Source organism: Eleutherodactylus coqui, chromosome 7 (genome assembly GCF_035609145.1).
Source record: "Eleutherodactylus coqui strain aEleCoq1 chromosome 7, aEleCoq1.hap1, whole genome shotgun sequence".
In the NCBI taxonomy this organism is placed as follows: Eukaryota; Metazoa; Chordata; class Amphibia; order Anura; family Eleutherodactylidae; genus Eleutherodactylus; species Eleutherodactylus coqui.
Window position 1 is genome coordinate 93,367,133 of NC_089843.1, and position 12,444 is coordinate 93,379,576.

Consider the following 12,444-nt stretch of genomic DNA (forward strand, 5'->3'; position numbering starts at 1 on the left):
GTGTTTTGTAATCCTGGGTAACTATAAAAAGCATTTTGTTTTACTAATGATTTTAAATAGCTTAATGATTTTAAATTGCTATTAAACTATTAGTCCAGTATACTCACTAAATAATTGGAAATTACAATAAATTGCTGAAGCTTGAATAAATAAAATCTTCTCAAGCTACTGCTGCTTTTTTCCTTTGCTACTTAAGTTGAAAAGGCATTGGATAAATATAAGTAAAAGAAAAAAGAAGAGGCAGATTAAATATGAATTTTATTTTAAGGTTAGGAGATATTTCCAGTTTATATAATATCTTATTAGGCTTAGCGTTCTATTTTTTAGAACTCCAGATCCTCTATTTCTTTACTTACAACCATAAAGTTAAATGATACAATTCAGTTCAAATGTATCTGCCACTAGAGGGAGCTTATTGTATTTACATTTATGCAACTTCTGCTAAAATAAAGATGATATGAGAAAGAAGAAATTCGGAATCAGGAAAATAAACTCTATTATTTTTTATTTGCAATGGGGACAATAATAGAAGGCAAAGAGATGCAGGTCCAAGTGACACTCATAAATTATGAGCAGTTTTTTTCTAAATTATAGCATAAAATTGCGCAACGCAACCAGCAGCATCATTTGTTTATGAGGAAAGCCTTTATTACCTGGATACTTTTATTTAAATATGATATTTATTAGTGTTGTGCAAACTGAACCAATATTAGTCTGTTTTGGGTTGAACTTTGTTAAAAGTTTGGTTAGGCAAAGCTCAGCCAAGTTCTACCCGAAACAGAGTTCTACTGGTTCGGTTCGCTCAACAATAGTCCTGAACACTGTCTAAGAGCCATAAAAAGCCATGTTTAACACTGTCCAAGAGCTATTAAAGCCCTATATAACATTCTTACAGTGTTATAGAGCAGGGGACCCCAACTCCAGTCCTCAAAGACCACCAACAGGTCATGTTTTAAGGATATCCTATGGTAAGAACACCTGTGGCAATGTCTGAGGCACCGACAATAATTACATCACTTGTGCAACACTGAGGAAATCCTGAAAACATGACCTGTTGGGGCCCCTGAGGACTGGAGTTGGGGAACACTGTTATAGAGGGATGTTATGGCTCTGAGACAGGGTTATACAGGGATTTTGGTGAACTTTCGCTTCACTTCAAACTAATTCAGACAGAACTGAACTTTTTGCAAAAGTTCAGTGAGCGGCCGAATTGAGCTTTATATTTATTGAACTGCATGCATTGCTATATGCTATATTTTGAGTAATAACAAGCAGATTTATATTATCTTCAGATATTCATTATGTTATCACATGCTATAGTAGATTGATTGGAAGTAGGTAAGTACACCATCATCCATTGGTCACTTTTGATTTGAAACTATTCAGCTGCATTATGTGATCTAATCTAATGATTTGGACAAACCTGTTTGAAACATGTAAGTGTCACTTCGGCCTGCATCTATTTGGCATCTTTCTATGGTCTACATCGCAAGTAAAGAATATTGGATTTCTTTTCTTGATGCTGGATTCCTTTTATCAACTTCTACTAAATCGAATTATAAATCCTTATTCAGCGTGCTTCTTCTAGTGGTGGCTGCACATAGCCATTCACAGAGCTATCACAGTCAATTTAAAGTTTGATACATCTGTAGTTTTTGAAATAATAAAATGTTATAGTGAAAATAGAAAAAATATTTGTCTACACAATGCATTGAACTCCAGCATCTTCTTGATGAACGCAGTTTCCTTTCCCCCAGCCTAGGAATTTACAATCTTTGATGGAGCTTTCAGTTCCTATACATTCAACATCATCCATCCATATTGGTCCAGATCCTGAATAGAACAATCATTCAGTTAGTCAGGCTAGGTTACTCAGCAAGTGCATTGATATCAGCTAGTGGAAAGCCAAGACTTGCCACAACCAAGTAAATAGTTAAATAGCAGTGTTTATACCATAGAAGCATACTATATATATGGCTACTATAGAGTTCTTAAAGAAAGAGGGCCCAGCTTTTATGAATCCCACCCCATTTACTTCTGAGTGTCGAGAATCTCTCTTAAGGACTCTTCTTGCCAAATGAACTACATTTAGTCATAAGAGGTATTTTTCTTGCGAGACAAGTTGTTTTTTTAACGGTACCATTTAATGCATCATAAAATGTATTAAAAAACTTTTAACAATTCGTAGGTGGAGAAAAATGAAAAAAAATGCACTTGTTCCATTTTTTGGGGGTATAGTTTCTACAGAGTACAGTAAAAATCATATATGAACTTTGTTCTGTGGGTCAGTATGATTATGCCAAATGTATATAATATTTATTTAGGTTTTTCTGCTTTTATCAAGTTAATAATAAAAAAAATTCCTTTCCATTATATTCTAAGACCCATAACTTTTTAAATTTTTGTTGATTGTACTATATGAGGGATTGTTTTTGGTACGGTGAGTTGTATTTTTTAGTAGTATCATTTTGGGACATATATCTTTTTGATCAATTTTTATTCAAGCTTTAGGAGCCAGGATAACAACAAAAAAACCTGCAATCTGGCATGCTGTACTTTTTATGGCTTTCATCATATGGGACAAATATTTTGATATTTTATTGGTTCATTGGACTCTTTTTACATATTAATGTGAAAATGGGAGAAGGGGCTGTTTTGAACTTTTAATATTTAAAAATTTTTTTACTGTTGAAAAAACTTTATTAAACTTTGTTTTACCCTTTTTTTAGTCCCTACGAGGGACTTGAAGTTGCAATCATTTAATCACTTGTACTATATACTGCATCATTTCAGTATTGCAGTATATAGTTATTTTAAACATTGCCAATGAAGCCCTTAATAGGACTTGATAAGCATCTACGCATAATTGCCATGCGAGCCTTCAGTAGGCTCTAGACTGCTGGAAAAGTTATGAAATAGGCAAAGAAGAGAGCAAGCACCAAACCCTTCATTCTTAGTTGATAAGACTTAGAATCATAGATGTGTCTTTCCTTACATTTAGATCTGTTTTGAGCCATGCCAAGCTAAGCGATGTGAGATGACCCATTTAAAAAAATTAAATTACTCACAACGCCCGACAGAGTAACATTTTTTTTTTTTTGCAATGTTCTAGATTAGAGATGAGCGAGCATACTCGCTAAGGGCAATTACTCGATCGAGCATTGCCCTTAGCAAGTACCTGCCCGCTCAGAAGAAAAGATTCGGCTGCCGGCGGCGGGCAGGGAGAGGCGGGGGAGAGCGGGGAGGAACAGAGGGGAGATCTCTCTCTCCCTCTCCCCCCCCCCCCCCCGCTCCCCCCTGATCACTGCCGCAACTCACCTCTCACCCGCGCCGGCAGCAGAACCTTTTCTTCTGAGCGGGCAGGTATTCGCTAAGGGCAATGCTCGATCGAGTAATTGCCCTTAGCGAGTATGCTCGCTCATCTCTATTCTAGATCTTTTTTCTGCACAAACCTTAGTTGCTGTGAACTACAATTTGCTTTACCTCTGTATGACCCGATTTTTTAATGACTTTGCAGAGGTGTTCCATCACAGTGCATATCAAAGTGCCTTTTAATCATATATCAATCTGAGTACTCTCATAAGTACACAATAAAGTACCACATGTCATAAGAGAGCTAGTTATAGTAATAAATAATTTTTTATTGTTTTAGTAAGAATTAAACTAAAAGTCTTGTAGAAAAACCACAGTTAATTAAAGACCCTAAATATGTTTATGATCAAATAGACTACTTGCTAGCCCCCAAACTGCATGAATGGTCAGCTCACTGACAGTTAATCGGATCAGTATCATTTGTGTACAGGAAATCCAGGGGCAGGAAACAAATTTTCAAAGCATAGCTATAGTTTAGCAGCAGGTGAACTGAATAAAGAAAAGATTCCTTCAAAGTATGACACAATGATAAAACAGAAAAACCCACCAACAAGATTACATGTTTAAGCTACAAAGCTATACGCAAATCCTCATTCTGTCATACTTTAATAAAGATTTCCTTTCTACGTTCAATACAACTAGTGCTGGGCTATGCTTTGCAAGTTGCTTCCTGCTTCTGTTCCAACTGATGCCCTCCTGTCTGCATCTGTCCATCAAAATACATCATTTCTTATCTCTATGTCCACCAAACCATGTCTCCAGATGCACATGTTGTGGTTACATTCCATAATTCAAATAAGAGTTTGGAAGAGAACAGGGCAAAGTAATCTACTCAAGGAAAGAGAAATAGTGATTGAAGATGGTCCCAGGTAGTAATGGGCATGGAGCTAAGGATTCTGTTACATTGTTAAAGGGTAACTTTGCAGAGGAATTTGACTTTAATAGTGAATTTAAAGCAAATCTCATTTTACTAGTTGAAACCATGATATTAAATAGAGATGAGCGAGCATACTCGCTAAGGACAATTACTCGATCGAGCATTGTCCTTAGCGAGTACCTGCCCGCTCGGAAGAAAAGGTTCGACTGCCGGCGCGGGGGAGTGGTGAGTTGCGGGAGTGAGAATGTGGGGTAATACACAGGTGAACGGCTACCCAAAGGCATTGTTTGCATAACAGGGGCCCTGTTTATAGCTGCAGTGCTTACATTTTGTGAATTGACCGCTGATTTCAGCTGTCACATCAGCACATTGCATTAACTTCTGTTAATAGTTACACCATCTATAAATGGTGACTGGATTCTTTGAGTGCTGTCTACAAAACAGCAGTTGGGAAACAGCAATTTCCTTTAGCTTTGCAGGTTTATTATCCATATACCTTCTGCATTAAAGTGATTTCAATTTTATCATTTTACAAATACTGCATATTTAGGAAGCTACTTATGATGCTGTTATTTAATTTAATAGTTGAAGCATCAATATTATTACTTTCTGAATTCAATGACCATGTATAAATCTATCCTCAGTTTGTTTCCTCTAGTAGCAGCAGACATTTTGAGAATTACCTAATCATACATTGATAGAAATTATCTTTAGGCCTCAGTCACACGGGCGCATCGGCACCCGTACACCGGTGCCGATGCGCCCGTGTGACTGACACCAGCAGACGGACGTACCTAAAGACGGCCGTCTCCCTGCCGCGCCGGAGGAAAGAACATGTGACCGGCTTCATTGCCGGTCATGTGTTCTTTCCTCCGGCGCTGCAGAGAGACGGCCGTCTTTAGGTACGTCCGTCTCCTTCCTGCAGTCACACGGGCGCATCAGCACTGGTGTACGGGTGCTGATGCGCCCGTGTGACTGAGGCCTCAATCATAGAAGCTAAGAAACTGTTACAGTAATAATAATATAAATGTGTTTCTTATTTCAGCCTGGGCAAACACATATATATATATATATATATATATATATATATATATATATATATATATATATATATATATAAAATAAAAAAATTAATATATATATATATATATATATAAAATCAACCTTCATAGGAAATAGCTAGCAGTTAAATGGTTGATGAGCTCAATATTATGCCCTGGTACGTACAAGTACAATGTTGAAGCTAACCCCTCTGCATCTTCCCAGCGCTAGCTATCAAGGAGAGGAACTTCTTATCTCTGACTGCATTTCTTCTCTCAGATTGGAATATTAATAAGGTCTATGCTGCATGGGTATATAGTAATTACGTGTTCATATAGCAACATACACCTGGGGCGTAAACATATGTTAATCATTAGCATCATTGCATATTAGGCCAATCATGAGTTGTTATGATGTTGCGGGGGCATGCATGTAATTGGTGGGTCATGTTCATTATATTTTGTATTGTACTTCCTTTGAATAAATCAGAAGAGTATTTGGGGGGGGGGGGGGGGTGACAGATAACATCCGTGAGATCAAATACATATATTCATGCATGAAGCTTCTCATTATAACCAATCTGGAAGAAATCAGTGAAATTTTCTGGAATATGATTTATTCCCTAGAAAAAAACTTATTATCAAAATGCTAGTTTAATCAGAAATTCTTATCATAAAATTGTTACCTGGTCCAAACCTTAGATCAGTAACAGGCAAAAAAACATCTGAATATGCCAGCATCTTGCACACCACTCGACCATCTCTTATATCCCACTTATCCTTACACACGGTACCCCATTGTCCATCATGAAAAACTTCAACTCTTCCTTGATAAGGACGTTTTCCACCAACAAGTCGTATGTTGGAATCTGGGTACGAATAATTTAAGAACATTATATTAGATGACTGATGCACATATACTTACACTTCTATACAAGCATGTAAAACTAATATTTTGTTCTAGCATGATTGAAAGTTCCTAAAATCCCCATCCAACTCTTTTATAGAACTAACATTTTATTTAGGTTCTCATAGAAAAAAAGTATCCATATGTCAAGTACAAATAGTAGATTAGTTACTGGGTATCAATGGAAATTTGAAAGTTTTATTAGCAGCTTTGCAAACAAGGAGGTAAAAATATGCTGCACATATATAGTTAGTCCAAGAGAAAAGATGTGTTAAAATAATTTGTCAAAAATCTATCAGTCTAAACAGACACAATGCATGATGGATGTCTGGATTTATGTGCTTCATCCTCCAGCCCTACCATTTGCATAGTGCTGCAAAAACTGAGCTTTACCAGAAGGGTGACCATTTTTCATGTTCTATAGCTGTTAGGTTTTGATCAGCAACTGACAGGAGTGGAAACTGGTGTGGTCTTCTTTTATTTTTACTAATTACATCGAAGATCATATCAGATAAGTAAGAGGAATTATATGTAGTCTACTTTCTTTATACTGCAATTATCCACTTAAGTTAATTTGATTTTTGGATGACTCCTGGCGATACTAAATTAATAGTACTAAAGCCATTGTTTTTGCTACACTAGTGATTATTAAACTATCGATGACTGAATATTTCCAGCCTAACCTATTGGCAAAATCTCTTAATATAAGCCTTAATATATGGATGTACAAAAATGAAATTTGCAACACAATGGATATACCTGATTCCATCTTTTCCAGAGGAATGCCCTCAGAAAGTATCAAGGGGTTAGAGGAAGAATAGTATTTTGTGATACTCTTTTCCATATGTGTGATTGTTCTCAGTAAGGGCTCAGTCAGATGAGCATGTTTTACACTCTGCTACAGCAGCGTGTAAAATCACACTTCCATAGCAACCAATAGGTTGCTATGGAAGCACTTACACGGACCCTTTTTAGAAGCACAGAATCTGCGTTTCTAAAAAAGAACAGACAGCGAGTGACGACTCGCCTGTCAGTTCCGTGGTGCGTGCTGTCCAGTGTGCTTACCAAAGACTACTATGGGAGCCGTGGAAGCACACAGCCCGCACTACGGATGTGTAAATGCGCTGCTTGGTGGAGCTGGGGGCAGCTCATTCATGCGCAGAGTTTACTGCATGTCAGCAGCATGGTTTACACGTTGCTTAGCAGCGTGTAAACCACGCTTGTCTGACTGAACCCTAAGAGAAACCAGGTAATCTTGTACATATGATACCTTTTAATGGCTAACAAAAATACATAATGTTACAGCAAGCTTTCAGGTTCTTCTTATCGACCATTCATCAGGCTAAAATGAAACTGGTTTGTATGTGACAAAAATATAACCATACAAATACAGAGGGGAGGAGGGACACCCCTCTTGATCTAAATAAATGTTCACACACAGAAATTTGAGACTTAAAATAACACAAGACAATCTGAGCAAAGAGATAAATACTTAATCAGTCCACTGAGCTGAGAAGTGTGATAGTTTTATGATGTCTGTTATCTCTACTTTATAAACTTCACATTGAAGGAGATGGAAACACTACCTCTGCAGCCTTACCTATTGAATGGCAACATTCTTACAATCAATTTCTGAATTTTTATGAAAAAACGAAAAGAAAAAAACGCTCACTCATTGGAAAGAGGACACCAATCTTGACCTCTTTCAGACCTTTCATATTCTGTTGCAGTTGATGATTAAGTTATTGTCACCTTCCTATCTGGACGCTGCTGTCTGGTCTGTTTGTCCACAGAACAGGCACTTGATTTATGAATTTTCTGCACCTATTTCTATAAAAATCCCATCCTGCACCAACATCATGTTCAGACTCATTCAGATCACATTTCTCACCAATTATGGCATTGTATTTGAATAATATCTGAATATATTAACCATTTGAACATGTTTTTGTGAATGTATGAACGTACAGTCGGACAAGTAAGGACAAAGGGCATCAGCATTTTTGCTTAGCCACAGTATCTTACCTGCAATTTTATTTTAATCAGGGCCAAACAAATTCTACAAAAGCTCATTGGTATTTCATAATAATTTCAAATGTTTCCAGTGATAGCTAGTGTGTGCAAAAAAGAAACAGACACAATAGAAACATAGATTATCATTTCACATAATTATTGTATGTTAGATCATTGACATTATTATAATTTCCAGAAGAAGTTAGAAGCAGTGGCAGCATAAACCGGAGTAAATATTAAAAAAGCAACCTTTTTATTTCTCCATAGTCTTAAAATGGTAGCCTACGTTTCGGCCCTTAATGAGCCTTTATCAGGATGTTTCTTTTTTGGCATTTTACCCAGGTGATAGTTTTACGGCCTTATTTTTTTTCAGCTACCAAAATTATTTTGACTGCATTTTTTTAACGTGATGTATAGGGCTATTTTTAATGTCTTTTTTACCCCACTGAATTTTATTTCAGTTTTTTCAATCTTTTTAGGGGTAAAGGGCTAAAAAATATTTCTTAAATAGGCTATGTTTAGGCCCATAATGAGCCTTTATCAAGCTTGATAAAGGCTCATTAAGGGCCGAAACGTATCCTACCATTTTAAGACTATGAAGAAATAAATAGGTTGCTTTTTTATTATTTACTCCGGTTTATGCTGCCACTGCTTCTAACTTCTTCTGGACTGCATGGGATCATTTGGCTCAGACCTACTATAGTGCCGTGCATCTGCTTTCCACCTCACCCGGAGGAGCTATATCTTGTGAGTGCTGCTGTATACCTTTTCTTTCTCTGAATCATTATAATTTCCAACAGAAGTCAGGTGATTACATTATCCTTAACCTCCTCCCATCATACATACAGCTATATACATTCTAACTGCATATGCCCAGGGCAGGTAGAATGTCTACAGCTGTCCAGAGCATATGCTGTACATGGAGCAGGCTTGGGAACGGAACCTGCTGCACACACATTAGGTTTTGGGTGTCTATGACAGCCGGCACCACACCCGGAACAGCCTTGATCAGAGATAATTCTGATTACGTCTGTTAACCTTTAAATGCCAATGTCAGTTCTGACAGTGGCATTTAAATGTTCCAATCAATTGAGATTTAAATGTCCCAAATTACCCCGCTATGATTAGATCATGGGGGTGCTGTCTGGGTGTCCTGGCAGCCTGGGTCCTTCTGAAGGCCCACAGGTCTGCCATGATTGTTTGCTTATAAAAGACATGCCTATGGCACATTTTTAACATGTTTACATGCAGTATAATGAAATACTAGTATTGCATTATACTATATAAGGGTACATTCATGCAAGCATGTGCGTACATAGGTGCGCACAAAACCAAGCACCCACATACATGCACAAACACTCATAAATGCAAGTCCATGCAGCATTGCTTTTAATGGGGCCATGGTGTTCAGTGACAAGGAGACTCCCCATGAAGAGTGATGAATCCCCTGCCACAGCTCTGGCAGAGGATCTCTTCATCCCCAATGGGAGTAAAGAATCCTCTGTCACAGCTGTGACAGCTGTAGCAGAGGATCGCAATGTTCCCCCATTGCTTTCAATGGGACCAGTGCTTTTGCAGCCCCATTGAAAGCAATGGGCTGCCGGCAAGCCTTGCAGGGATTTTCAGGGAAGGGCTTTAAATATAAGCCCTAGAATGTGTTAAAAATAAAAAAAAATATACCCACCTCTCAGCAGCTGCCAGGGCTCAGGCGTGTCCAGCCATGTCTTCTCTCTGCACTGCTCTGAATCTCTTTCAGCAGGTGGGGATTTTAAATCCCTGCCTGCTGAAAGGGCTGTATCTGATTGGCTGAGCCCTCAGCCAATCATAGGCAGTGCTCAGCCATTCATTGAATGACAGCTGAGCACTGCCTGTGATTGGTCAGATGAAGATGAAGAAATCCTCTGTGACAGCTGTCACTGCTGTGACAGTTATGGCAGGGGATTTTTTACTCCCCACGGGGAGTCCCCTTGCCACTAAACACTGTGACAGTGCTGTCACAGTGTTCAGTGACAAGGGGACTTCCCGCTGGGGAATATTGAGCGCACCACGCACCTATGTTGCATGCATGTCTTATGTTTTGCAGTTACGTGCGTTTGCACACCTGTAAAACATGGACATGTGAACACACCATAGGGAACCAATAGTTATAATAGATACGTGGTTTTGCGTGCACCTATGTACGCACACGCTTGTCTGAAAGCACCCTAAGCAATCAAACAATTGCAACTTCAAGTTACTTATGAGGAATAATACAAAAATAAAAATAAGTAAATTAAAACATTTTAAAAATATATTAAAAATAAATATTATCAGACCTTTTTATTTACAATAAAAAACACACATGTAAAAAATAAAAAAATCTAAAAATGTCCATCGCTGCATCCGTAAAGGTCCAATTTATTAAAATATAACTAATATTAATCCCACATGATTAACTGCATGACAAAAAAAATACCCAATCGAAGATGTGTGCTTTTTTTGGTCCCCGAATCTCCAAGAAAAAAATTGGTATAAACTACAGGTTGCCCTTCTAGAAAACAAGCTCTCACACGGCTTCATCAATGGAAAAATAAAATTAAATAGAATCAATCATTTTTTTTAACTTTATTACTTTATACAAAACTATTTAAATCTAGTATCACTGTAATTGTACTGACCTATAGAATAAAGAGAACACATTATTTTATTGTACCATAAAGAATAAGAATTACTCCTCCCCAAATGGTGCAATTTCGTTCTATTTTCCCATTTTCGCCCACTTCAATTTTTTTTTTTAAATATTATGAAAAGGGTACCATTGAAAAATACAATAGATTTATTTTCATGGCAGTGAGGTGCAATATTCATGGAAAGGAGCTGCACTATTTCTGGAAGAAAGCAGTCATGTTTTTCTAATCTTGTACAATACTTCATTAGCAGTTGCACTTATCCTAAATCCTGTCACTAGGTCCTAAAACCTTTTGATATTGCTGTTTACTTTACTGTAATCAAACATGACCAAACAATGTTTACAACATAGCATTTTTAGGGCTCGGTCAGAAGAGTGTTTTTTATGTGCGCTCAAAAAGAGCGCTTCTAAAAGAACTAATGGGTTCCTATAGAAGCACTCACATGAGAGAATTAGGTGCGCTAAACGGAGTGCACCTAACAAAGATAGGATAGTGTTGCGCTGTGCAGGAGCTTCCATTGACTTCTATGGGAGCAGGAGTTAATAGAAACTCTGGCGCTGGGAATAGATTCTCCACTACTTATAGCAGGACATTTAAAACGTGCTGCTCAGAAAGCACATTTTAAGTGTCGCGCTGTAAACTCCTGTTAGTCGCTGTGGGGAAGAGGGTTCCCTTCATCCCCACGGGGACTAGCAGGATTTTACAACAGGACATTCAAAAAGTGCTTCTGGGCAGCACCTTTTAAATGCCCTGCTGTAAGCAGCAGGGTATTCTTCCTGCCCTGTTGGGCAAATGCCCAGCAGCGGGGGCAGTAGGAGACTCCCTCCCACTCTCTTTCCAAGGGAATTCCTTTTAGGAGGGACAGAGAAGGACGGCGTTACAAGGCTTCCGCCAAGGGCTTTCCCCGAGAGCGTGGGAGAAGGGAGTGGGGCTAGAGGGAGAATCCCTATAGTCCTGCCCACTCTTTGAAGTCCTGTCCACTCTTTGCGTTAAGGGGATATCTCAAGGCCGTGAAATGAAGCGGATCTATGGGGGAGAGGCCAGAGCAATAGGGGATTAACCCATAGCCCCGCTCCATCTCTCCCTGCTATGAGAAAATCCCCCATAGGTTCGCTCCATCTCTCCCTGCTCTGGGGCAATCGCAATGCCCTGTAGGGCTTCTTCTCTCTCTCTTTCTGCTCCAGGGAATGGGCAAATTTCAAGCACATAAAGATCAGCTCTTCTGCGCTTAGAAATTTTACCCGATCATGCAATTTGTTACATGCAATATTCTTAGGGCACCTGTTCATGTACTAAAAAAATTGATCATCTGACCGAGCCCTCAAGATGTGTTCACATTTACGTGCTCATGGGGAAAAATGAATTATATAGTACTCATTAAATCAGCAATGGATCTTGTAGAAATGGATGTCATAATGCCAGTGTAAATTCTATTGTTAACCTACATTTTTTTTAAAAATGTACTTACTCCTTGTTCCAGAAGAGAATGCTGAAGGAGTTGCTTGTGTTACTGTTGCTGTTTCACCATTTTCCCTTTTCTGACCCTTTTCATATGGGGAATAAATA

At 38.3% G+C, this 12,444-nt stretch overlaps 1 protein-coding gene across 1 annotated transcript in view; it reads right to left on the bottom strand.

The window, feature by feature from the left end:
- Positions 1-241: 241 nt before the first annotated feature.
- Positions 242-12,444, bottom strand: part of MSR1 (macrophage scavenger receptor 1) — a 57,652-nt gene continuing 45,449 nt past the window's right edge. The window contains exons 10-12 of the mRNA XM_066574806.1: positions 12,347-12,422; positions 5,976-6,158; positions 242-1,833 (exon numbers count right to left, since the gene is read on the bottom strand). Of these exons, the coding sequence (XP_066430903.1) occupies positions 1,700-1,833; positions 5,976-6,158; positions 12,347-12,422 (393 nt within the window). The 3' untranslated portion in view covers positions 242-1,699. The remainder of the gene's footprint in view (positions 1,834-5,975; positions 6,159-12,346; positions 12,423-12,444) is intronic.